General features: G+C 39.8%; 2 protein-coding genes across 4 annotated transcripts in view; one reads left to right on the top strand and one right to left on the bottom strand.

Annotated features, from left to right (window-relative positions):
• Acad11 (acyl-CoA dehydrogenase family member 11) overlaps positions 1-26,809 on the bottom strand; it is a 109,465-nt gene that overhangs the window by 34,283 nt on the left and 48,373 nt on the right. For both annotated transcript variants that reach the window (XM_008832670.3, XM_029563362.1), the window contains exons 11-14: positions 19,604-19,681; positions 18,390-18,528; positions 13,181-13,288; positions 11,718-11,816 (exon numbers count right to left, since the gene is read on the bottom strand). In XM_008832670.3, coding sequence (XP_008830892.1) covers positions 11,718-11,816; positions 13,181-13,288; positions 18,390-18,528; positions 19,604-19,681 — 424 coding nt within the window. The remainder of the gene's footprint in view (positions 1-11,717; positions 11,817-13,180; positions 13,289-18,389; positions 18,529-19,603; positions 19,682-26,809) is intronic.
• Positions 6,098-11,330, top strand: Ackr4 (atypical chemokine receptor 4). 2 transcript variants are annotated; one of them, XM_008832668.3, is made up of 3 exons: positions 6,098-6,365; positions 6,713-6,767; positions 9,181-11,330. In XM_008832668.3, exon 3 carries the CDS (start codon positions 9,190-9,192, stop codon positions 10,240-10,242), a length of 1,053 nt encoding a protein of 350 aa, XP_008830890.1. In that variant the 5' UTR covers positions 6,098-6,365; positions 6,713-6,767; positions 9,181-9,189; the 3' UTR covers positions 10,243-11,330. The 2 variants fall into 2 exon arrangements, with proteins under 2 accessions (XP_008830890.1, XP_029419223.1); XM_029563363.1 differs by lacking the exon at positions 6,713-6,767.

A 26,809-nucleotide genomic window follows, 5' to 3' on the forward strand; every position in this document is an offset into this window, starting at 1 on the left:
TAGATTCTAAAATATAAAACATCTAACTTGGCTCTTTGTGATCATTAAGTAGAGGATGTCAGAGTGAATGCATAGCTAATAAAATTTAAAACACTTTATTTCACCTGGATGCTTCAGAAGAATGAGATGCAACCCTCACAAATACATCCTTTTCCCTGAACTTCAAGCAGAATTTGGCAGGTGGAGTAGCTATAACACTTGTCTAGAAAACAGAATTTCCTCTTTTGTATATCATTTAGTTTATGAACAGGATGCAAAATGTCAGAGATGAGACATGTCAGAGGAAATACAGAGTCCAGAGAACATTTCAACATATCTGCTGGTTGCAGGCTTTTGTGACTGAAAACAGATGGCATAGATAAAATATGCTTGTTTTCAACACCAACTCTGAGTATTTCAAGACTGTTTAAGCACCAGCATTTAGTCAGACTGCAAATTATATCTTCCTGCTTTTCTCCTGAGTTTTTTAACTTTGTAGGCTCTTAAAAATTGCATGGTTATCAAACAAAACCATTTTTAATGATTTAGAGAAATGATGTGGTGATTTAGCAGAAAATGATTGTGACCACTGTGTATGGATATGGTCTGAACAACCAAGAAAGTGATGTAAACACATGGCACCATGCAGAACGTACCCAGTCGTCCATGAGGCCTCAAGGCTGTTTCTTCCACCACCATTGAAATCTGAGATAAATACTTATATTTCATTTAGTGTCAGTTCTAATACTAATGATTCAACATGGAATAAAAACATTGAGTCAAGTACCATTTTACAACAAAATTTCCACTTGTAAAAAGTGTACCAGACAATCCCCTGGTTAAGGGGAAAAACACTCCAATGTGTTTTCTCAGAGCTTGCATCGTTTTTAATGGGCTAACGGGCTTTGGCATTCACTGAATCCACCTTAGAAAGACTTATGTTTAAATAATCAGTGCTATGTGCTGCTGCTGCTTTTTCATCACAGAATCAATTCCAAATAAATTAGAACTGAAATTTTCAAAAACTTTAAATAACCAACCCATAAACAACTATGAAAAATAATATTTATAAATTTCTAGACTGGATTTTAAACTTTAAAAGTGAAATGAAATTGGGTGTGCTGGTGCATGCCTGCAACACTAGAACTTGGATGGGGGAGGCAGAAGAATCATGAGTTCAACTCCCTGTCCTTGGCTACATACTGAGCTCAAGCCTCTCTGGGCTACATGAAACCCTGCCTAAAAAACAAAACAAACAAAATACAAAGAAACCTCACGAAATTATTAGTGAAATAGAAGAAAAATATTAATTGATTTATTAATATAAAAATTATTGTACATTAAGAAACAAAATTAAGGGGGCTGGAGAGATGGCTCAGTGGTTTAGAGCACTGGATGCTCTTCCGGAGGACCTGGGTTTGATTCCCAGTACCCACATGACAGCCAACAACCATCCATAACTCCTCCAGGGGATCCAACACCCTCTTCTGACCTCCATGGGCACTGCACGACATCGGTGCACTTACACACATGCAGGCAATACACTCATACACATAAAATAAAAAAAAGAAACAAATACCAAAAAAATGGAAAAAATTTCAACACTTATGATTAAATACTTACAATACCTCCTTAGACTATTAAAAATATCTGAAAATCAGTATAAAGATAGGTAAAAGACAAATATTCAGAAAGAAGAAATAAGAATTAAACTTTCTCAATAGTTAGCTTTTTTATTTAGCTTTACCACCCATAAAGATCAAGGTAGAATCAAGAAAGTATAGAATGCCATTATCTGTTCAAAGGCAGAGGTAATATTTAACAGCAGTTTATGGTCTAGTATTTCACATGTGGCTGGCAAGGGCATGGGCGAGTGTATTGACTGTTACGAGCCATTTAGAAAGCAATGACATTCTATTGCCAATGTTTTAAGGAAACTGGCATTTTCGCACATTACTGGTGGAACAACCAAGCAACATCATTCCTAAGGAGCACAATTTGGCAATATCCACAAAATTATAGACATTCATTCTCTGGCCCTTCCAACCAACTTCGACCATTTATATTTACCCTATAAATATGGTTGTCCCTGTATGAAATCACAGGTGCAGAAGAGCATTTGTTGCAGTAGCACTCATTGTAAAGAACTGCGCATAAAATAAAGCCAATGTCCCAAAAGAAGACTACTGAAACACACTGAGGTTTGTCCACAGAATGGGTGTCTTCTAAAAGGAATCAGGAAATCCAAGGGTGTTATTCCACGTGAACAATATTAACACTATCTTTGGTATAAGAAAAAAAGGATAACTATGTGCTGTTACTTTGTTAAATGCTTCCAATTCCAAGATTAAATTAAGCTCATTTCTCACAATATCTGCAAATATTCCATAATTTAACTTATATACTAGAAATAACCTAAACACTCTAAAAGAATAATCAAACAAATTATGATACATGCAATAAAATACTGCGTCTATTGAAAAATACTGAGTTTGGAATAACATGTTTTATAATTAACCAAAAATATGACATTAAAAACTCATACAATGTCAATTCAACATACAATATAAACTCTAAAAAGGAAATCATAAAGCTATCTAAATAATATTTGGTGTGTATCTCAACATGGATGATGAGTTCAGTGGTAATGTCACATATGGTTCAGTCAAACGACTACCACTGCGCAGAATAACACTAAGAGACAAGAGTGGAGAAATGTGGGAACAAGGGACATTGCTACATTGCTGATGGCAGGAGATGATTTTCACAGTCCATTTGTAGAAAATGAGAATCACAAGGATTCAGTTTTTAGGAATCTGAGAAGAAATATGAAGAAAGGCTAACCAGCAAAAATCACAAAAGAAACATCACATACTTTGAAGGCTGCCCAAGGTGGGTGATGTTTTTCTCTATCCTCTGAAGCTACAAGACTCTATCTATCTATCTATCTATCTATCTATCTATCTATCTATCTATCTATCTATTTGCTGGTTGAGTCAGGCTCTCTCAATAGATTGCCCAGGCTGGTGTTAATCTTGTAATCCTCCTGCCTCAGCCTCCGGGGTGCTGGGATTACAGGCATGAGCCACCACACCCAGCTACTTTTCCATAGTCTGTCAAATTTCCTGTTACCACCAAGTCTCTTAGCTGATTCTGGAGAAAGGAAGACACAGCACAAAGCCAAGGATCTATTTCACTATGACTCACATAGAGGTGGAACTCAAACACCAGCTCAGTCCTGATGCCCTTTATGTACTAAGGACTATGTATGTGTTTAAGTTTGCAAAAATGATTTCCAAATTCAAAAACTGTAAAGATTATTATAGTATTCTAATTGCTTTACAAGACAGGGATCCAATTTATAAGAAAGTGTGTAGCTTCTTAGAGTAGGGTAGACAAGGGAAAAGAAGAGGTACATTCAGGTACACAAAAAACAGTATTAAGACTGCATGACAGATGCACCATGAACACCAAAGATGTCTAAGAGACAGCATGATAATGGAGAACGTTTAACACTGAAGATGTGAAATCAAGATTTTAGCTTTAGCACCAAACCTACATCTATGGAGGATGCGACTTAAAGTAGCTCATTAGTTGGCTCAAGTATCTATAGTTCAGCAGGCTGGTCCATGAATAAGATACCAAGGTAAGTGTTGAGAATACACCAGGACACAAGAGAGTTGTGGAAGATAGAAGATGTTAAGTACTAACTGTTGAGCGTGAAGGTTTAGGGGAGTGAAGAAAAGGCATACGAGATCTAGTCTGACAGGTTAAAGAAGGCTGCATGGATTAATTAATATTAAGGCCAGACCTGAATCAGAATCCAAGTAGGAATTAGGGAGCTTAATTAGAATGAGAGGAATATTCTAGGCAGGAGAATGATGTGTGCAAAGGACCACAATTTAGTATTGCACACCTTGTAGCTAGGTTAAGAGACTATACAACTAGTTATAGATCTCTCATTAGGGAATGAGAGCATTAAAGAAAAGGCAAATGACATTATACTCAAAGGGGAAAATAGAATTTTTACTAATTCAAAATGTTTACCGCGTAGTCAGTATGTACCAGACATCATTCTAGGCACTGAGAATGCATCAGTGAACAAAGAAAATAAAAGTTCTGTTCCGATAAGGCCTATATCCTACTACCATAGGCAGCAGACACAACATAAATGATACTGTACATCGGTGTGTGAACAATGCTATGGGTATGGTGAGCAGGGGGGTGAGGGGTGCTTTAAATAGAATAGCTAGGGACTGCTTCAGTGAACAGGTGGTAAGTCACTAAAACCTGCAAGAGATGAGGGAGTGAGCCTTGCAGAGATAGAGAGAAAGCACATTCTAACAGACAGCAGAGCCTGCACAGAGTCCTGATTAGGATCGTGTGTGGAATGTTCTAAAATAGGCAGGAAAAGTGCGGCAGGCAAAGGACTGAGCAGTGTGGAATGAGGCAAGAGAAAAGAGCGCTGGAAAAGGCACGCCTGTGGGATCTTGTAGACTCCTGTAAGAATCCAGGGAGGGCTGATTTTTTACTTCCTCCATCCCTGATATAAGGAAGAGCAAGAAGAAAAAGAGCTAAGAGAAGGAGAAAGGCCAGGCATGCAGGCCCAGGTGGGAAAGACTGAAAGTGGTCCTCCTGAAGGCAACAGGACCAGCATGGTCAGAGAACACTGCACAACGTGGTGGGTTTCATGATGACACTGCTGCTCAAGTCCGCACTTTATTATTCACCCCCATGACCCTTCATTTCTCTTCCCAAATAATCCTTTTACTTTAATATGAGAGAAAGAGAGAGAGAGAGAGAGAGAGAGAGAGAGAGAGAGAGATCCATGTATGAGAGAAAATGTGATATTTGTCTTTCTAGGTCTGCCTTATTTTGCTTAAAGTGATCTCAATTCTATCCATTTTCCTACAGATGACACAATTTTCTTCTTCCTTACGGCTGAATAGAATACCATGGGGTACTACGGTTTTCTTTTAAATTTTTTCTTTTTCCTCCTTCTTCTTTTCCTCCTCTTCCTCCTCTGTTTTTTCAAGACAAGGTCTCGTATAGCCCAGCTCAGGCTAGCTTTTAACGCACTTTGTAGCTGAGGATAACCTCGAACTCCTGATCCTCCTGCCTCTAGAAACCTGAGCTCTGGGATTACAGACGTGCTGAGGATCAAACCCAGAGTTTCCTGTATGCTAGGCAAGCACTCTACCAAACAGACTACATCCCTAGCCTCACATTTTCTTTATCCATTCATGGATGTGCCTGTATCTCTGTAGTAAACCTGCTTGTGCCTCTCAGAAGCACAGATTATGCTCCTCTGTTAGCAACTTTTCATTCCATGAATGTACTTTGGTCACTTGAAATTGGCCATGGTGAGGATATTTATACCATGAAAATGGCAAATGCCATCCAGGTGGTGAGTTGGTTTAGTTGCATGCACTTCCTCCAAGTGGCCCTCAGACACTGAGGGAAAACAAAGATGAAGGCAGACCTTAATGAGCCTCTTTTGCATGAATCAACATGAAGGCTATAACAAGCATTTGGAGGAAAAAAAATGGCACATGGATCTAAAATAAACTCTGCAGGTGGACACTTCGGCTTGCCTTGCTTGAGAAAATAAGCAAGACAATGGTATGCAAATATGAGTTCCGGAGGGCCAAACCTGCACTAAGCTCTCCTCTTTTTCTGACTAGTGTCCTTCTGGAAGCTTGGGAAAGTAAACAGCCTCTCCAGACAGAGGGTTTGAAGGTTTGGATTCTGGCCCTTGACAAAAAGGTTATAAGAAGACAGGAGAGCTTAAAGCCATGGGGAAAGGCACATTTTGAGTCATCCAGAGAGAAACAGCACAGGAAAGCCAGGAGTAAAGTTTAAGTAAATATGAATTTAAGTAAAATATGAATTAATGCTGCATGAAATGTTAGAATTTCATGTTTGATCATTTGGTTTTCAAAAGGTAACTTTCTGGGTTAAAATCATTTTTTGTTTTCTCTCTTAAACAAAACAATTTTCTTAAGTACTTCTGTGGCGACTCACAGCAAGTGCTGTTGGCTGCCGAGTCCCCCTTGGCTTGGCTGGCAGTTAGCTGCTCAGCTACAGGGCTTTCTTGTGCCCTTCAACTGAGTGGAAAGGGACAGCTCTGCAGTTCTGGAGATAAAACAGAATTCTTTCACATTTGCGTCTTAGGATACTTAAGAATTTGGATGGATTTCACGGGAAGGTTTCACATACAGTAAGAGATTAAGAGCCCAGGAGGTTAAATTTCAGGAAAGCTCTCTTGGATCCCAGATAAAGGCGGGGTGTTTAAAAAAAAAAAAAAACGAAAACAAAAGTTGCCTGAGTCAGAGTCCTTTGACTTTCCCCTGCACGCCAGACTGCTTCTCTCCCGACTGAAACAGGTTGGTTCCTTTTCTCTTTTCTCATTCTGACTTGAATATATATTTATTCAAAGCTCAAAGATTCTGTATTTTTACCTGTGTTTGTGTGTGTGTGTGTGTGTGTGTCTACAAGAATTTTAACATTTACATGTGCAAAAGGAGCTATTTAAAAACAGCTATGCACTTTGACCTTCAAATGAAAATATTAATACACCAAAAAGAAAATATTATTTTCAATACCATTATTTTTAAAACTTTGTCAGTGAGCAAAAGGGTTTGTCTGGTTATTTCTTTACGATTTTAAAAAGAAATTCTTTTGTTCTTAAAATAATTATAAAAGCATTAAATGTCTTCTATCTATCTGCCAGAAGAATACTTCCCTCAGATAATCTCCATTCCTGTTCCTATTTCCTCACGTTGTTGGTAAGTTACTTCTTAATTTAAAATACTTTTCTTTTTCAAAAAATTTATTATTTTTATTTTATGTGTATGAGTGTATTGTCTGCATGTATGTGAGTACACCGTGTCGTGCAATGCTGCAGAGGTCAGAAGAGGGTTTCGGATTCCCCTAGAACTGGAGTTCAGGACGGTTCATAGCTGATATGTGGGTGCTGGGAATCGAACCTGGGTCCTCTGCAAGAACAGTCAGTGCTCTTAACTGCTGATCCATCTCTCCAGCCCCCTAAAATACTCTACTTTAATATATTAATTGGCTATTTTATTCTTTAACATCAAGTTCAAGATTTCTAGGATATCAGAGAGGAAAGAACAAAGTTCATATTGTGTTAATAATTAATACATAGTAAAAAGGAAGACCACAGTAATCTTCCACATTGGAACTTTGCACATAACGTTAATGAAATAAACAGTCATTTTAAATTGCTTGTGCTTGGATTTGGCATGATAAAAAAAACTGGTCTATGTAGTATCTCACTTTACTCATTTGAAAGAGAGCAAGTCAAAGATTTTGTTTGAAACTGAATGTTAACATACTGTTTTGAAAATATTTCTGTGATTGATTCTATAAGACTTGAGATTCTGCAAAGGGCAAAAATAGACAAAATGTGCTAGAAAGGCTAAAGAAGAAAAATCTAACCTAAATTAGCACTGTTAGTAAACAACGTTAAAAATCATTATAGGCCAGGTGTGGTGGCGCACACACGCTCTTGATCCCAGCACTCCCAGGCAGGCTGGAGACCCTGTCTCAGAAAGACCAAAAGAAAAAAGTCATTACAATTTTCAAACTTGTGAATTCTGGGCAAGCTTATCTTAGTACAATGGGGTGCTATTAGCCTACACAATGTGACTCCTTAATGCTGAGACAGGATATTTCTGACAAGCCCTCTTATCCATTCTAAAACAACAGCTTTATATGTGTTGGCAAAAGCTCCAGAACTTGACAAATATTTAGTGAGGAGCTAGTTTGTGCCAGCTATGCTAATAAGGCTCTAATCACAACCACAAATCAATCAGCTCAGACTTCAAAGAACTCAGAGCCAAGAAACACATCTTCTTCATAGGATGGAGTCAGTTCTTGACTCAGGAAAGTCTTCCGGGGAGACAACATCCAAGTTAACTTATTAGAAACTGATTCTTAAGGGGAAGGCAGAGAATAGTGTTGGAGAATGATGGAGATGCACGGTGCAGCACGGTATGTGTCAACCAACAGCTAGCAACTTAGCATATTACTGCCCACTGTGTGGGGCACAGTAGGGAAGAGGTGGCAGCAGCTGTGGGTAGTACCGTGTTATGGAGGGAGCCCCAGGGTATCATGCTAAGGAGCTTGTGTGGTGTCTTCCATAGGAAGACAAGTGCCTTCCAGGTACAGAGCTAAGCAAGGGGGAGGCAGATTGGCAAGTAAGAGGTAGAACACCCACTCTGTGGCAGTAAGAAAAATGTTTTTGACAAGAGTTTGTGAGAAGGAATAACAACAGTAGGAGTCCAGCCAGGGAGAGCACAGCAAGCCAGGGGAGAAACAGAAGAGACAGACAAGATGGGACAGGGAGGCTCAAGATCTTTGTGTTTGAAAGGTAAAATCAGAACCTGTAAGCCAGTGTGGTGATTCGTGTCTGTAATTTCAGCACTTGGAAGGCTGAGGCAGGAGAATTGTTAGCCTGGGCTACAGAAAACAAAAGCAAATCAAATCAAAGCAGTAAAATAAAATAAAGAAAGAACTTATGGACTGAGAGGAAATGAGGGATCTAGGTAAGACGGAAGTCAAGGACACGGTCAGCTTTCAGCTTAGAGGATCCTGTCAATGGTGCTACCGATAGTTCACAATACACAGGTAGCAACAGATTTTGGAGGCAAGATGATTAATAAGGGTTTGTTTTAGAAAAGCCAACCAGTGATATTCAGTGCAAATGCTGAGCTAATTTATTTAAATTAATTTTATAAATAACATTAAAATGAAAAATTAAAACAAATCCACTTTGAAAAGTAAATCAACTTATTTTAATTTTTAAAATTTATGTAGCTATACTCCATAAGACAAAGTTACATATGTGAAAATTAGCACACTTCATATGGTGTTTGATTGAAAATTAATTAAGTGATTAAAGTGCTTGCCACACACAAGTGTGAGGATTGGTGTTCAGATCCCCTGAACCCATGTAAATGTGGGCTGGGTATCCAGGGCTCAGACGGACTCCTAAGAACAAAGGATGGGGAACTAACCCAATGTGGCTCCCATTAGTGCTTTCAGTGTGAGGTTCCGGCTCACGTATGTGAAAGCCACAATCTATTCTCTTGGGAAAGCACAGCACATGCTAGGCAAAAGCTATTTCCTTTCAAGCAATGTTAAAATGAGTTCTCTTGTGTTCTTTCTGCCATCCAGATTGCAGCCATGACTTTAGAGCAGAACCAGTCAACAGATGATTACTATGAGGAAAATGAAATGAATTACACTTATGACTACAGTCACTATGAAGTGGTCTGTATAAAAGAAGAGGTCAGACAATTTGCAAAAGTCTTCCTTCCTGCCTTCTTCACCATAGCTTTCGTCATCGGGCTGGCGGGCAATTCAGTAGTTGTGGCAATTTATGCCTTTTACAAGAAGCAGAGAACGAAGACAGACGTGTACATCCTGAATCTGGCTGTGGCAGACTTGCTCCTGCTATTCACGCTGCCTTTCTGGGCAGTTAATGCAGTACATGGGTGGATTTTAGGCAAAATGATGTGCAAGGTAACTTCGGCCTTGTACACAGTAAACTTCGTCTCTGGAATGCAGTTTCTAGCTTGTATCAGTGTTGACAGATACTGGGCGGTTACTAAAGCTCCTACCCAGTCAGGAATGAGGAAACCGTGCTGGATCATCTGCTGCTGTGTGTGGATGGCTGCCATTTTGTTGAGCATCCCCCACCTGGTTTTTTATACTGTGAATCAGAACAGCAGGTGCACGCTCATCTTTCCCCACCACCTAGGAACCTCCCTGAAGGCATCGATTCAGATGCTGGAGATCTGCATCGGCTTTGTGCTCCCCTTCCTTGTTATGGGGGTGTGCTACTCTGTCACAGCCAGGACACTCATCAAGATGCCAAACATTAAAAAGTCTCGGCCCCTCCGAGTTCTGCTCACAGTGGTCGTGGTTTTCATTGTCACCCAGCTGCCTTATAATATTGTCAGGTTCTGCCAGGCCATAGACACCATCTACTTGCTGATCACCAACTGTGACATGAGCAAACGCATGGATGTTGCCATCCAAATCACAGAGAGCATCGCGCTCTTCCACAGTTGCCTCAACCCAGTCCTGTACGTCTTCATGGGAGCTTCTTTTAAAAACTATATTATGAAAGTGGCTAAGAAGTATGGATCCTGGAGAAGACAGAGGCAAAATGTGGAGGAAATTCCTTTCGATTCTGAGGGTCTTACAGAGCCAACCAGCTCTTTTACCATTTAAGTGTAAAACCGCTCTACTTTTTGCTTGGATACACATAAGTGATGTTTCTCAGATAAAATATTTGCCTTATTCTGAAACTCAAGCATTAGACACCCGACTACTGTTGCAACTTACAACAAAGAGGTGTAGGGGTGGGAAACAGAAGCAACAAATGGGAAAGCATGAAAATTGAAATTAATGACACAGGAAAATACCAGCAGCAGGCATAAATAACAGCACCATGCCCTAGGAGGAAGGCCTTTGTAGTGCTGGGGTAGTTTTGTATTGTGATTGCTATGGAGCTATTCTGTAACAACTCCACACAGTGTGTGAATTCCAACTTCCTGGTTTTGATATCAACTATAATTGTGTAGGATAAACCACAGGGTTTGAAAGGGTACCCAGGATCATCCTGTGCTATCTTTGTAACTTCCTGTGAATTTATAGTAACTCCAAAATAAAAGAAATTCAATAAAAAGCCCACCATGCTAGAAGCCAGACAATCTAACATTGATTAATAGAGACTTTTATAATTATTTTCCAATTAAATTTTAATGATAATTTCCCTGCACAATTTTTATACTTCAATAACTATGCAGCAAAAATTACTGTTTTTTTCTGTTTCTTAATTTATGCTGGCACGTGCCTTTAATCCCAGCACTTGGGAGGCAGAGGCAGGCGGATCTCTGTGAGTTCAAGGCCAGCCTGGTCTACATAGTGACTTCCAGGACAGCTGGGGCTACAAAGATATCAGAAAGAATAACAGTTACCTATAACCCCCCCCCCCCGAATGCCCATGAATTTTCTGAACTTTTCATGATTTCTGGTAAGTTCCTAAATGTGTAATTTGCTTCCATGATGTAATCTTTCTTTGATAATTACTAAAGAAAATTATCCTAATAAATGCTGGGTTAATCCTGCATATTCTGGAAGCAATCCACAGATAATCATAGTTTTCTAGACTCGAATTTTATAATTTCCTAAAAACCTTGCCCATGTATGTGAGTCTTTTACTGAAAGCTGATGAACAGATATATTATCCCACATATAAGTGCTTATTTTTCATTTAAACATGCATATTTTAAGCAATAAAATATGTACCACATTACTGTTGTCGTTGTTATTAATGCTTAGGATTAAACCTGAGACCTGGTGCGTGTTAACTAAGCATATATTCCATCACTAACCTACACAATATTTTTTTTGGTCTTTTGAAACAGGATCTCCCTGTAGCCCCAGCTGGCCTGGAACTCACCATGTAGACCAGGCTGGCCTGAACTCACATAGATCCACCTGCCTCTGCCTCCCAAGTGCTGGGACTTTACTTTAAATAACATTACAGCTTATCAAATTACTTTCAGTCTTACCTACTATCTCTAAATTTGAAATGATTCAAAGGATTTAGAGAATTACGGTCATACTACAGACTATGAATCCTGGCACTACCCTAGTACAGAGGCCCAATCTGCTGAGTGAGGATTACGTAGACCACTCACCACTGCTCCACCACTTCTTGCCATTAACTATATAGCTGTCTCCATCTCGCTGGATGCTGCATTCAATGTTTGTGGCATCACTTGATGCGACACTGGGCTCTATAATGGACAAAGGCTGAATTACAGGCAGGCAGAGATCATCAGTCAAAGACACTTAGATAAGAGAGTGCAAGCTCTTTGAAAATAGAGCCATGCTGGTCCTTTTCTTCAGTCTTCCAGTCTTTCCCCTTTTGTTACCCACACATTGTAGGTATTCGCTAAATAATGACTAGAGGATGAGGGGGGTGAAGTATGGGGTCAGTGCTGTCAATTGTGTTCTTGGCTCCCTTGCATTTTCCATTTATCAAAAGTAGAGAAAAACAGTTCTCTCTCTCTCTCTCTCTCTCTCTCTCTCTCTCTCTCTCTCTCTCCCCTTCCCTTCCTTCCTTCTTTTCTTTCTTACAAGATAGGGTCTCTCATTGGCCTGGTACTTGCTGATTGGCTAGGCTGGCCAGCCCCTGAGCCACAAGGATTTTCCTGTCTCTAGCCCTGCAGTGCTGGAATTAGTATTGCTTGGAACCACAGGACTTTTATGTTGATCCTGGCCATCTGGGCATCTGGGCATCTAACTCAGGTCCACATCTTACATGGCAAGCACTTTACAGACTGTCATCTAACTACCTCCTATGCTGTTCTTCTACATGAGTCCTTCAGATGTTTCATGCATTGTTTCTAAAACTTTGGAGAAAGGGGTCTATGTACTTATTTTGTAACCTTAAGTTGGTGCTTTGTAAACAATAGGTCAATACATCATTCTGTAGGTGCTCAATAAATGTCTCTTACTGATCAAGTTGAAAGAACTTTTGTTATTATATAAACTGTTGTAGAAAATAATAAAATCTGCCCATTATTGAGGGTGCTTCAAATTCTGGCTGAACCAAATTGAGTTTAATTCTAAACCCAACTTGAGATGATGAGTTTTGTCTTTTAAGGGATTTTTAAACTGCCATTTCGTATGTATAGATGGTACTAACATCAGTTTTATTAGTCTGTTCCTGCTTTTATTTTTCTACACGATTGCTTTTTAAACCATATTCCCAGCATTGGTACAAGTTATATTTTTCTAGGGCTATGGATTAGTTGAATATTTTATATTTATGTAAAAATACCATAAAGATGAATATCAGTCTGTGGAAATTTTAGAAACACAAGCTAAGATTATGAGATTATGAGATTAGGGTTACTCTGTTGCTGATTGCTAAAGCAGACTATACAAACATCTGGGAATGCTTAGGGAATCCTCCCTAAGGAAAGGAAGGGTTCATCCCACACATTTAAAAATGCCAGCATTTCAAATAAGCCTCAAACATATTCTGGCCATGGACAAAGTTGGCTGCATTTGACCCATGTCCCACACTGCTTTAGCCCATCCACAATAACCCTAGGACGACAATGACAGGAGGGAGGACTTTGATTGTTTTTACCTGTCATGCAGAAGGCAGATGTGATGTCCCCTCGAAGGAGGGGCTCCAGCCACTGATGCTTCTGCTGCTCACTTCCGTACAGGTGCAGCACCTCCATGTTCCCTGTGTCTACACGTGAGAAGAACACTTGTTTTACACTTCACACCTTGTCAATATGAAATCCACAACTTCATGCAGACAATACAGAGGAGCATCTTTTTAATCTAATGTTTGTTAATGAAAATAGTCTGAAACATACATTAAATATGAGTTGCATTGATGGCATACCACATGGCTACAAGTACGTGGCAATCAGTACAAATTTAACTTGTTCTAAATCTCAGATACCTGCCAGTTCATCCTGTGGTTTTAATAAGGTTTAATTTATTAGAACTGAAGTGGCCTAAACCTTGCTTGCTATGCCTTATGCCAGGAGTGCCTACACTGCTGTTGGAGAGGAATACATGCTATGTAGCAGGACATGTTCCTGCTGAGCCTCCAGCTCTTCAGTGTCTGTGCTGTTTTGTAAACACACCCTAAACATTCTAACATCCACATGTTTGCTTGGGCCAGGCCATCTCTCTGAACTCTGACAGCCACTGACAAGTAAATTCTTACTATGAATCACCTTCTTTGCAAGAATCTCTACTTGTCCACTCTGAAATATCTCCTCACTTTAAACTCACATAATAATTCTTATCTACTTCCAGCCAAGCTGGCTTTTGCTGTTTGCTCGGTTTAGTGTTTCGAGATAGAGTCTTGCTATGTAGTCCTGGCTGGCGTCAAGCTTGCAGTGATCATCCTGCCTCTGCCTGTTTGAAAGTGCTGAGATTACAGGTGTGTACTCTAACGGTGTTCTTAATTTGTACACCTCACTCTTCCTAGAAAAGTACTAGGTCCTCTCTCAAGCATGTGAAAGGAAGAATCCCTGCCCTGTAAGAAAGCAGAAAACCTCAAGGATCCTTTCCAACCTCCAAGGTGCTATCTAGTACACCACACACTCTGGTGTCGACCTCAACTGAAAAAAAAATGTGCTCCGTTTGTCAACGTGCAAAATGTTCTAGATGCCTTTCTCGGATTTCTATTCCTATAAAATTTCTAAAAATACTGCTGGAGACCTTTCAGGTTTCCAAAGACTTTATATGTCACCTCCTGTGACTTGAAAGATAGTTACTTAAGTGCCTATGAAAACTGAGTTACGTCTAAGTCAAGCCAAGATGTATTTATTGGTGCTGGAGAGATTACTCAGTGGTTCCCAGCTCCCATGTTGGGAGGCTCACAACCTCCTGTAACTCTAGGTCCAGGAACTCTGCACCCTCTGCTGGGTGCAAATGCATACATACACACACATTAAAAAAAAAAAAAAAAAACAACTTGAATCTATCTTAAAAAAGAAATATGTTTATTTTGTGACTCTCCTTGGAAACTCCTAACAGATCCAATGTTAATTATATCAAGAGGTACAAAATTCCTAGATCAACAGTTGTCTAACATTCTTTTATAATGAAGAACTCTTCAGTTATAATTAATGAAATTAATTATCTGCATATTTTGCTTGTCTTAAATTCAGTATTATTTGTTATAGTTCAAATAAGGTAAATACAGAATTAAAATTTTTCAAAATTAAGCTTGGGAATCTTGGTATATGCCTGTAATCCCAGCACAGTGTGTGGGGGGGCGGGGGGCTTGGGGGGGATTCTGGCAGAAGAAATAGGAGTTCCTTGGCTACATAGCAAGTCTGAGAACAGCCTGGACTGTATGAGATTCTATTTAGATTTTTTAAAAAGGATTCAAAATTATCATTTTACTCTGAGAAACTCCATTTTTTTTTTTTTTTACTGATGGGCTAAGAAAATAAATCCATTTACCACTACATTTTTTTTTCTCATTAAAAATCAGTTTGCTGGGCATTGTGGCGCATGCCTTTAATCCCAGCATTCTGGAGGCAGAGGTAGGCGAATCTGTGTGAGTTCAAGGTCAGCCTGGTCTACATAGCGAGTTCCAGGCCAGGTGGGTCTAAAGGGAGACCCTGTCTCAAAACAACCAAAAAAAAAAAAAATCAGCTCAAAGACCCTCAATTTTTGTAGTAACAGGGTTGGAGTTAATAGTGATGTTGTCAACATTCTATGGGGGCTGGGGGGATGGCTTCAGGAGTAAAAGCACAGGCTGTCTTTGCAGAGGATCTATGTTTGGTTCCCAGCATCTACATGGCAGTCAGCAACTACCTATAACTCCAATATCAGGATATCCAATATCCTCTTCTGGTCGCCACAGGCACTCCACCACATAGTGTATTACATACATGCAGGCAAAACACTCATAATATAAAATAAAAAATTTAAAATCTTTAATAAAAATTGCTGTTTTTAATACTTTAATATACAATATTGTATGACCTTCAGAAGGGGAAAAAAGAAAGAAAGACAAACTGGAAGAGGACATACATTTCCAATAAGCTTTTATAATGATAACATTTGGAAAGCTTAGGTAGAAATTAATCTTTCAGACTTAGGAATCCTCCTGAAGAGTTTAATCAGCACCAGTTACAACTCCCTTTTTTATCTGCTTTGAAAACGATCCAACATACAGTGTCCAAGGTCTTTATGATAGTTCCAACACAAAGAGGAAACACCTAGTTTTCCAGTGTTCCATGTCTTATTTGCTTGAGAAACTTGCTTAATCATTCCTTAGTTAAAAACAAAATTCTCTGCCTGATCGGAAATTGTCAACATTTTTTTGATATCACTTAAGCAAAACAACTAATAGACTCATAAAGTTTTAATACTAGGAAAAAGAACACCACCATCTGGTGACGAGTGAGCTCATGAGTTAAATGGAAAAATAATGACAAACCTTCAGCTACAAGAAAGATTTGATAGCATCACTTGTTATATTATGGCCCATTAGTGTGTCACAAAATTTAGTTAATGGAATATGACTAACATTCTCTATAAAAGAGAGTAAAACAGAAATCTATTATGGTCTAGAAAATATCTGAATTCTACATGTAGTATGGAAAAGCATTGTTTCATGAAACCTGTGTTTCAGTGACATATAGGACTATTTATCCCCTCATCTATGACTCCACCTATATACACATTGGGTCACAATATAAAATAAATTTCTTAATAGGAAGAGTGGTAAAAAAGGTTTTAATTTAGAGAATTACCAGTTCATTTTCCTTTCCATAAAATTATGTAGCATGTGCAGTTATGGTGTACTAGAGTCACAGGATTGAGATGAAACCTTTAGAAACAGAGGACACATTTCTTTTACAATAGCTTCACTACTGGATGCAGTGTAGAGCAGTAGTGATTTGGTAGACTAGTACTTAGGGAAGGAAAACAATGCAGGGACCTATTGGTGTCAGAAGTCTATGAACTGGGCTGGAGAGATGGCTCAGCGGTTAAGAGCACTGACTGCTCTTGCAGAGGACCTGGGTTCGATTCCCAGCACCCACATGGTGGCTATGAAATGTCCTTAACTCCAGTTCCAGGAGAATCCGAAGCACTCTTCTGACCTCCGTGGCATTGCAGGACATGGGTGCACTCATACACATGCAGGCAATACACTCATACACATAAAATAAAAATAATAAATAAAAAATAAAGTCTATGAACTATCTTAATATCGTTAAAGACACAACAGAGTCAAACACCAGCATGAAGCCCCTTGGATAAATACAGACTCCGTTTACTCTCATAAGTCCAATATATGCATATACCTATTTTGGGCAGTCTAACTCTTCTTAACTCTTCTGGGGAGAGCCTTATAGCATCAGGGCCATGCAACAAGCTTAAAAGGCAATGCTGAGGACTGACTTGAGCAGGGGATTATAGGATACCCTGCCACATCACCCTACAGCTCTTAGAGACTACATTACAAGCTTATTCCTTCTTCCTTTGCCTTTCTGACACCACAAATAACCTTAGAAGCACCGTTGACTCAATTAGCACCCCAGAGCTAATGAGAAAATCTTCTTGGCTCTGCTTTCTAAATATATCTAGAATCTTTCCACTTACCTGTCTCTGCTCTGCTATTGGCCCCATCTAAGCCCCCATTACCTCTCTCCAGGATTCTGATGCAGGCTCTGCTTCCCACCTCCTCTCCTTTTGTGGATTCCTTATCTAGCAACCAATGTGATCCTTTTGAAATTGAAAATACACCTTGTAACTACTCTGCCAAACTCTCCAATGGCTCCTTGTCTTCCTGAGGTATAAACTCTTGCCTGCTATATGAGGCCCAATCTATGAGGTCCTTTCCTCTAATCAGACCACCGTTCTGTCCCCAACTATACTGGCCTCTTTAGCTTTTCCTAGAATATATCAACCGCACTCATGCCTTAGGGGCTCTGTACTTTCTGTTCCTTCTGCTGTGAAATTCTTCTCCAGATATGAGCATGGATAAGTCAGTCAATCACCCCCTTAGTATTGTACTAAATGTTCTTTAGTGAGGTCTATTTATCCTTCCATTCCCATTTTCTTTGTCCCTTGGCATTCTGAGCCCTCCTATCCTGATATTTACTTTTTGTTATTTTTAATCTTCAGCTTTACAGCATAATTGACTTATTTGTTATATCCTTGTGTATGCAGAGACTGTTTTTTAAATATTTTATTTATTATTTTTCTTCTATGTGTATGAGTGTATTGCTTGCATGTGTATGAGTGCACCTGTGTCATGCAATGCCACGGAGGTCAGAAGAGGGCTTTGGATTCCCCTGGAACTGGAGTTAAGGATGGTTCGTAGCTGCCATGTGGGTGCTGGGAATCGAACCCGGGTCCTCTGCAAGAGCAGACAGTGCTCTTAACCACTGTGGCATCTCTCCAGCCCCTAGATTGTGTATTTTGTTCATTGATTCATTGTCATAATGACCTAGAACAGTGGCTGGCATACAGCGGGCACTCAATAAATGAATGGAGAGACAGTGAGCTCTGGAATGTTCTATCCATTCTAACTTGCAATAGAATATCCAGTCTCCAATCAGAAATAGGATCCCTGTATAATCAAGCCCCTTGGCGGTTACTTCTAGTCACAAACACTCTTAATGTAGTGATGTTGAGCCAAAGAATAGTCCAATGAGAACCTCAAGGCCATTTTATATTTAAGCCAAGGTAACTATAAACCTACGGCAAAATCAATAGATTCATGGCTGTGTAGGAAAAGTTTCTTATAATAAATTTTAAACACTGTTCATGATATCAGAGAAGATAGTTTTAGTTAATATGGTAACCTGGTGCTTGGCAGTTAAAAATATCTGGAGCAAAAAAGCATTTTCCTGTCTCTTCAGCAATCAAGGCATAGTCCACCTGGCTGAGACCACTCACAGCTGGCAAAAACAAGTTCCACAGGCCTTCTGCTCTGGCCATTTCCTGTCAAGAGGAGGAAGAAGTGATCAAAATTTACCATGAGCCAAAGTAGCTTATTTTAAGAAGATATTGGTGAGTATGCTTTGTGGAATTTGGAAATATTTATGGAGTTATTTCATTGTATTCTACACTGTGTTAAACTGAGGTGTTATTAATTCATTATAAGCAAACTGTTTCTTAGTCATTAAGAAAACATTTTTTCTCCAGGCTTTCTTTGGTTCTAAAAATAAGTTTGCTTACTTTGAAGCTTCTCATTAGATCAGAATGATTACAAAACCTCCCACATTTGAGTATAATTATGCCAATATGTTACACACTTCAGTTTCTGACATGTGTTGCTGGTAAGATGTGAAAGCATGAAATGTGGATTTAGCCCACATGGTATAAATGTCCTGCTTTGTCCCCGTTCCTTGCTGCACAAATCCAGAGCCTTGAGCATACTAGGCAAGAGCTCTTCCACTACATGGCAGCCTGGCCTCCAATCCCCAATGCCCTCCCTACTCTGGCTTTCAATTGAGTGACAGCTGGCAACGAGCAGATTTGATCTTGCTTGTTTCTCTGAATAGCTGAAGAGACTATATTCAAATACCCCATGAACAATGCCAGGTAGCCTGATTTAAATAGTATAGATTTTATTTTTTTCAATTTTTTAATTTTTAAATTTTTTTTAAGAAAGGGACTCACACTATAGCCCTGGCTCACTATGTAACTCCAGGTTGACTCCAAGCTTGCAGCAATCCTCCAGTCTCAGCCTCCTTTCCAAGTGTCAAGATTACTGGTATGAACAAAACCCAGGTTCAATTTTTTAAAACTTTATCTTAAGAAAGTTGTTCCTGAAGCATGTCAACTTTCATGTCTGTGATCAACGCGCTGGGAAGGCAGAGGGAGGAGAGGAGGATCACCACAAGCTGGGGCCAGTCTGGTCTACATAGCAAGGCCTTGAAGAAAAGAAACAAAACAACAACAAAGTTGTTACTGGTGTAATTATCCTTTATCTATAAAACAACAACAAAATTAAGGTCTCTAAAAACATTTGCATATGAATTTCCCAATTTAAAGATTTTCTTATTTCTCTTACCTTTAGCTTTTCAATCACTAAAGGGTGTCCCCACTTGTCTGATGAGTTTTCATTTTGAGCATAATATGCTAACACCTCCTTAAAATAATAAAAGGAAAAAATTAGCTTAAGTTAATACAAAGTAGACAATGCCATGAACTGGTGGTAGCTAAAGTAAACATTCTTAAGGAAAGAAACTTTTTCAGCTGCTGTTGAACTGTAATACATTTGTGAGTGTGTGTGTGTGTGTGTGTGTGTGTGTGTGTGTGTGTGTGTGTGTGTGTGTGGGATTTTTTGAGACAGGGTCATACTATGTAGCCCAAGCTGTGCTGGAACTCATAGTTCTACATCAGCCTTCTAAGTTCTGGGTTTACAGGCATACGTTACCATTCCTGGCTAGTAATATTTCTTTTTTAATACCAGATATAGAATAATAAAAATTCTTAAAATTTGCTATTCATTAAATTAAGCAGCTTCAATACTGAATAGTAACAATCTCATACTCAAGCAAGCAATCTCATACTATTTCCAGCAAGGTGGTAGACTAGGTGGGCACAGAAATTCCTCAATGAAAAAGATTGGGTGAGATGTTAAAACAATTTAAAATTCATTTAGTAATGCACAGTTGTGTTGGAAGGAAAATAAGAAATTCCTCAAGGCCAGGAACAAATAAGCTTGACTTATTTGTGAGTGAGGATTGAAGCCAAACCTGTCTCCCAGGCTGTGGAGGCTGATTTGAGTCCTGGGTTTCCCAAGCCACATCAGCAGGGGTCAGAACACAAAGTCAGGTGCCTGAAATTTAGCAGGAGGGACAGTGGGGGAATCAACCTTCCTTTCACTAAAGCCAGGATGCTTGATGAATAAAACCCAAGTAGGGGAAAAAACAGGCAAAAACAAAACAGAAATCTGCACCCTTCAGAAGCAGACCATGATGGCCAGGTGTGGTGTGGCACGCCTTTGATCCCAGCACTCAGGAGGCAGAGGCAGGTTGATCTCTGTGAGTTCAAGGCCAGCCTGGTCTACATAGTGAGTTCCAGCTGGGGCTACAAGGAGACCCTGTTTCAAAACAAAACAAAACAAAATATAACACAACAAAAAAGAAGTAGGCCGTGGCAATAACATCCTACATACTGGTCTCAGATTTGAGTAGAACAGACAAAAGAAACACTGACAACCCTGCCTTCACCCAAGTTATAGCTCTGAAATCTTGGCCCCTGTAGCCCTGGAACCTCAAGTCAGGGTACAATGTTCTGGGAACAATGGCTGCAAGCACCTGGCAGGAAAAAGAACAAACCTCTCTGGAGGAAAGAACTTTGTACAAAGCCTTATGCAACTTTTTCAGGTCAAATTGCATCCCAAGGTACATGATGAGTCTTCCATGAAAAATTACTAATCACTCACGGAAACGAGCCACCACATGCAAGAATCAGCAAAAGCAGCAAGTCAACAAAAACAGTCATGCTTCCTAAAAGCTACAGATAATGTTCACATATACCACATGAAATATTTGTGGTTGGTAGATTCCAAGAACAAAGGAAGGAATTAGAAGCACAACATGGAGATCAAAGCCGACAGAGCAAATCTGAAATGTGACCCAAGTAAAATAAAAACTCAGCAAGTAAGCCTGGGCATGTTATTGCAGTTTCCCAGTAGCAGGGTAAACAGAGCACAGTTCACAAATGACTTTGGTGAGCTTAGGTCCCTGTTCTTTAAGAGCTCTCCAGATAATTCTCAAACTCTCCAAAATTAGACAATTCCTATCTATGGAGAGTTAAAAAGTGACCTAGATATGGCTAGAAAAAAAAATAGAGGAAAGAGCTGAAGAAATTACTCAGCACAGAAATTCAAGAGAGGGAAGTAAGAGTGAATGAGGGATATAATGGATTCAGAAAGTTGAGAGTTGATGTCCACAGCAACAAATGAAGCCAGAAATTTAATGGGACAGGGCCAGAGAGATGGCTCAGCAGGTAATGGCATCTGCTGCCAAGCCTGAAGACCTGAATTCGAGTCCTAGGACCCACATAGTAGGAGAGAATTGACTCTCACAAGTTGTCCTCTGACCTCCATGTGTGTACTGTGGCAAGCACATACAAATATATAATAAATGTAATAACTAATTAATAATAATAATAAAAGAAATCAAAGTGGAAGTATCCGCAATTACTGAAAGACAGTACCTAATAACCTAGAAGTCTACATCCAAACGGTGTGGTAGTGCAATACTTGAGAGGCTGAGGAGGAGAAATGTGAGTTTGAGGCTAGCCTGGGCTACACTGAGAGACCCTGTCTCAAAAACAATACTGTCTTTCAAAGAATTAGGACAAAGTAAAGGTATCATTAATTAGTAAGGCACTACTCACCCCCTTAAAAAATATCAGAAGATTCTTAGTAAAAGAACTGATTCTAGAAGAAACATCTGAGTCACAAGAATGAATAATAAAGTAATAACTGAGTGGGTAAATCTAAACAAAACTATTCAGACCAAACAATCATCCTGAGTGAGATAACTCAGACCCAGAAAGACAAGTGTCACACGTTCTCTCTCATATGTAGATGCTAACTTTGAATCTTCAGATATGTGTGTTTCAATTGGAAAATTCATAAAGGTCAGGAAACTAGTACAGAGCCATTCGGGGAAAGACAGCTTCCAGGGAGGGGAGATAGAAAGCAGTGATACAAAACATGAAAGAGGAAATACAGAATAGGCAGAGTTAAATGGGTATGAGATGGGAGGGAGGGTAGAGGAGAGAGTATGGGAAGGACAACTAACACTAAAGCCCTTTTGAAAAAGTCATATAGAAACCTACTGTAGAAGCTTTCTAAAATATAGACATATGCATGCATAAAAAGAGTTTAAATGGAATTACCTGAAACAGGGGACAGTGCCTCTACCAGATACCACAGGCTAGAAAATAAAAAGCCCAGTGACAGGAATGGGTTCCCTCTTTTGGAGTTGTTGGCCAGATGATGTCCCACAAACCATAAAACAATACTAGCTAGTTATTGCCATTGCTCTTGGTTACCCACCAGAACTTGACAATAAGACCCTGTTTCTGAAGACACTACATACTTGAGTCACAGAACATGGGGAAATCAACCTGGTACTGACCTTGAAGCTTCATCTCTATGCCTGTCTTTCATAGTGCTGGAAGGTGTTATGCATGATACCAGAAGGAAAAAGTAATCAGCCTTACCCAGTTGTGAACCCTGCAAGCTACAAGAACAACTATCCTGGCAAGATAATGCCCATTGGTTGCACAAATGTGAAGATGTAGCCATTCAGTTTATGACTGGATTTGAGGCCCGCTTCAGAAGAGAGCCCATACCTGGCACTGTTATTGGGCCTAAGAAACTGTGGCCCAAGAACCTAGGCTGTACGGAAGCACATCCTACTATTATTCTGTTAAATGGACGTAGTATTAGAGTACTCTTAATAGTTTATCATTATACCCATAGGTTAGTGCATCTCTCAACTCACGCCAGAGAAGCTTCTTTTTGAAGTAGATGTGATTAACACAGAGACCCTCAAATGGTCAATGTGCAGAGAATAAGAGACTGGAGCACTCAGCCCTAAATGGGACATTCTTACCATACTTCTCCCTTATTGGCTCAGGGATTATCACAGAAGAAGGGTTGGAAAGTTTCTAAGAGCCAGAGGGGTGGATGAATACAAGGAAACAGTGTTTTCTGGATACAGCAGGGCAGTTGCACTTGTGAACTTACAGCACTTGTGACAGTATGCACAAGATCTGTGCAAGCCCAAGCCAGAAAAAATCCCGGCGTGGAAGAAGGAAGTGGACATAGAACCCCAGCCCTAGTTAAGGAACTAGTGGCAAGTGACAGGTACTGGGAGAGGGAGAGTTGGGTTTTCTTTAAGGGTGTGATGCCAGGTAGATTGACTATGCTCCAGGGGACGGACCCTGTTCTAGTTTGCCTTCAATTGCTGTGATAAAACACTGCCAACTCGGAGAGGAAAGGGTTTATTTGGCTTACATTTCCCAGGTCACAGTTCATCACTGAGAGAGCCCAAGGTAGGAACTCAGGGCAGGAACCTGGAGCACAGACCACGGAGGTATGTGCCTACTGGCTTGCTCCCCTGGCCCGTGTTCAACCTGCTTTCTCATACAATACAGGGCCACATGCCCAGGGGTGGCACCACCCACAGTGGGCTGGGCCTTTCCACATCACTCCACAATCAAGAAAATGTCTCACAGACATGGCCACCTGCCAGTCCGTTGGAGGAAATTCCCCAGTTGAGGCTCCTTCAACTCTGGTGTGTCAAGTTGACACTATAGCTGTCCAGCACAGAGCAACACACACAAAAATTGAACTCAAAAGACCTTTAAAAATAGAGGACAAGGAGTGGAGGTTAAGTAATTGGGGGAATTTGAGAGGAGATGGGGAGGGGATCCGAATATGATTAAAATACATTGCATGAAATTCTCCAAAAAATCAAAAATATTTTAAAAAATAAAAAGAAAGAAAATTTATTCAAGGCATGGTCGAGGATATCTGGGATTATGGAAGTACGGGACAAAATCTTGATCTTCATAGAAATTATCAAATTAAGGAGAGAAAATCATTATAGAATAAATATGTAATAAGTTGTATGATTAAAACTATTTAATGGCAACAGTTCAGGGGAAAGAGACACAACAGGTCACATGAGTAATCTGGAGAGATAGCCTAAATCCTCCATAATACTCAACAGTACAATTGCCACAGAACTGAACTGATGGGAAACTGTCTTTTATTTCAGCTAGATGAATCAGATCTCTTATGACCCTGGGATAGTTGCTGGTGGTATTGAAATCGTCTACATTTCCAAAGTACATTTCTGATTTTTAGACTCTTAATATGGGTATTAACTTTGGGTCGGTATGGGTCCCTCAGGCTCTTCGCTTTTATCTCCTCTTCTGTGTCTGTCACTAGCTCTTCCTCTTTACATGTCTGCCTTTTTTTGAACTGGAATTTGATTAAATTGCTGTAAGAAAACCCAAAATTTTTTCATGCATACCAGCAAGCTATTTTAGAAAGTTATCCTACCAAAATTTACCACACTAACCAATGGACAAAAAATGCACAATGTTGTATGAAGCAGGTTTCTGCACTGCCAATGCCTCCAGGATGAAGTGCACTTGTCCTTCAGTCAGGAAGTCAGATCAGAAGGTTTCCTGTTTGGAGTTGTTTATTACCTCTTTCCTAGGACTGCCATAAAAATAGCCAATGCTATTGCGTTTGTCACAAGACATTCACGATTTCCCCATTCCTGACAACCTCCTTATGCTGCTACAGTTCTGAGAAATTAAACTATGCCAGTGTTTATATGACTATTTTAAAACGTTATTTAATACTTCAGATTCTAAAGTCTATCCATTTAGACAACTACAAAACGTATCTGTGTTATAGTAGAACTCATAATTAAATAAAGTACTTCATAAAGTATGAAAACAATTTATTAAGCCAGGTGTGGTGGTACACACCTATAGACCCAGCTGTGTGGGAAGCTGTGGCAGGAGGATCATTTGAGCCCTTTGGGCTTCCTTACTGTTTTTCTAAAGCTCCCTTCCCCAGCATGTGGTGGCCTACTGCTACATGCCTGACTTCCACAATGGCTTAACTCAAGGCATGTTTTTTTCCCCTTTTCCCCTCTATTTTCCCTGGGCCAGTGGCTGAGATTTACTGCTTGCCTGCTTGCCCTGGGATGTTTTTCTTTAAAACGCTAATACAATTGTCCTCAATATCTCATTTGAATCCTTCTTAAATTATTTTATTTAGACTAAGAGCCCCAAAGGGGAACCTCATTTCCCTGGTATCATCTGGTGATCATAAAAGGACTCCCCACACTTCCAAGTAGCATTATCATTATGATCCAAGTACATGCTCCATGAGTGTTAAAATGCTGGTGTAGTGTATGATACAATCTTATTTTCTAGACGTGACTGTTGGGGTTTTTTAAACTCATTTATAATAATATTGAATAGAATTTTATATTTTCTTCCTTTTATTTTGAAAAAGGCTATTTCCTTCTCCACAAATCATTCCAGATGCATATGTCCTACAGCCAGGGGTTATCATTGTTCAGAATCATCCTCCAGGATAAGACATTTTTATACGTGGCAATACAAGTTTTTAAAGGAAGACAGTGCATATTATCAGTTGTGGAAACATGTTTTATTTGAAACATTTTGCCAAACACAAAATGGCTTTTGTTCCCACATGAAACTTGGCCAATCTTCTCACTCTATAGTCTGTCTGGTTTTTCTGCTTGCTTTTACTTCTTTTACTGTGATTCTTTGCAGGTATTTTTAAAAATTTTATTTATTATCTTTATCTTATGTACATGAGTATACTGCCTGTACGTATGCAAGTGTACCCAGATCCTGCAATGCCTGCGGAAGTCAGAAGAGGGTGTCAGATCCCTTAGAACTGGGGTTACGGAAAGTTGTCAGCCACCAGTGGGTGCTGGGAATAGAAGCTGGGTCCTCTACCAGAGCAGCAGTGCTCTTAGCCCTGAGCATCTCTCCAGCCCCATTTGCATGTGTGTCAATAGCTGCACATCACTAAGTTCTGCAGTATCACCACCTCGCTCTGACCCTGTCTTCTCTGCTGCAGTTTCCTCAGAATGCCTGCTCACATTTGGGAATGAAAGAGAAAACCTGTTTGTTTTTCTCTGCCAAATCTGGCCCATCCTTAGAATAATGGGCTGGCTTCAAGTACTAGCACACCACCAGGCAGGCTACATTTTAGCGTGAGCATGTGAACATGTAGGAACTGGGCAGGCTGATGGGGGAGCTGCGGTCTCTTTGCAGTTTCTCAATAAATAAGGAAGCAAACAAACAAAAACCTCTAAACAATGGAGGGTCCTGCTCTGGCCCATTCGCCTTCATGTGGAAGCCCTGGCTTATGAAACATTTAAAGCTTTTAAAGTGTTGCTAGAGTCTTCTGTTTGCCATTGCTGTATATGGTTGCGAGAGACCAACCCGTGAAGCTGGATAATTCTTCAATTCCTTGATTTTTCTTCACTCTCTTTGCTCTCCTGATTTCACCATTACAGGGAAATGGTTCTAACCTATAATATAGCCTTCTCTTATGTCAAAGTTCTTTCACAGAGTGACTCCCTCTCCTACATTTATTTTGGGGTGTGATCCATTCATTCTGCTTTCCAAATCTATTTTGCATTGTCTTTGCAAACCTTTTGTCTTCTGGGGTGCCCAGTGGACTTTC

This window comes from Nannospalax galili, unplaced genomic scaffold, assembly GCF_000622305.1.
Source record: "Nannospalax galili isolate Female #2095 unplaced genomic scaffold, S.galili_v1.0 scaffold3296, whole genome shotgun sequence".
Classification (NCBI taxonomy): domain Eukaryota; kingdom Metazoa; phylum Chordata; class Mammalia; order Rodentia; family Spalacidae; genus Nannospalax; species Nannospalax galili.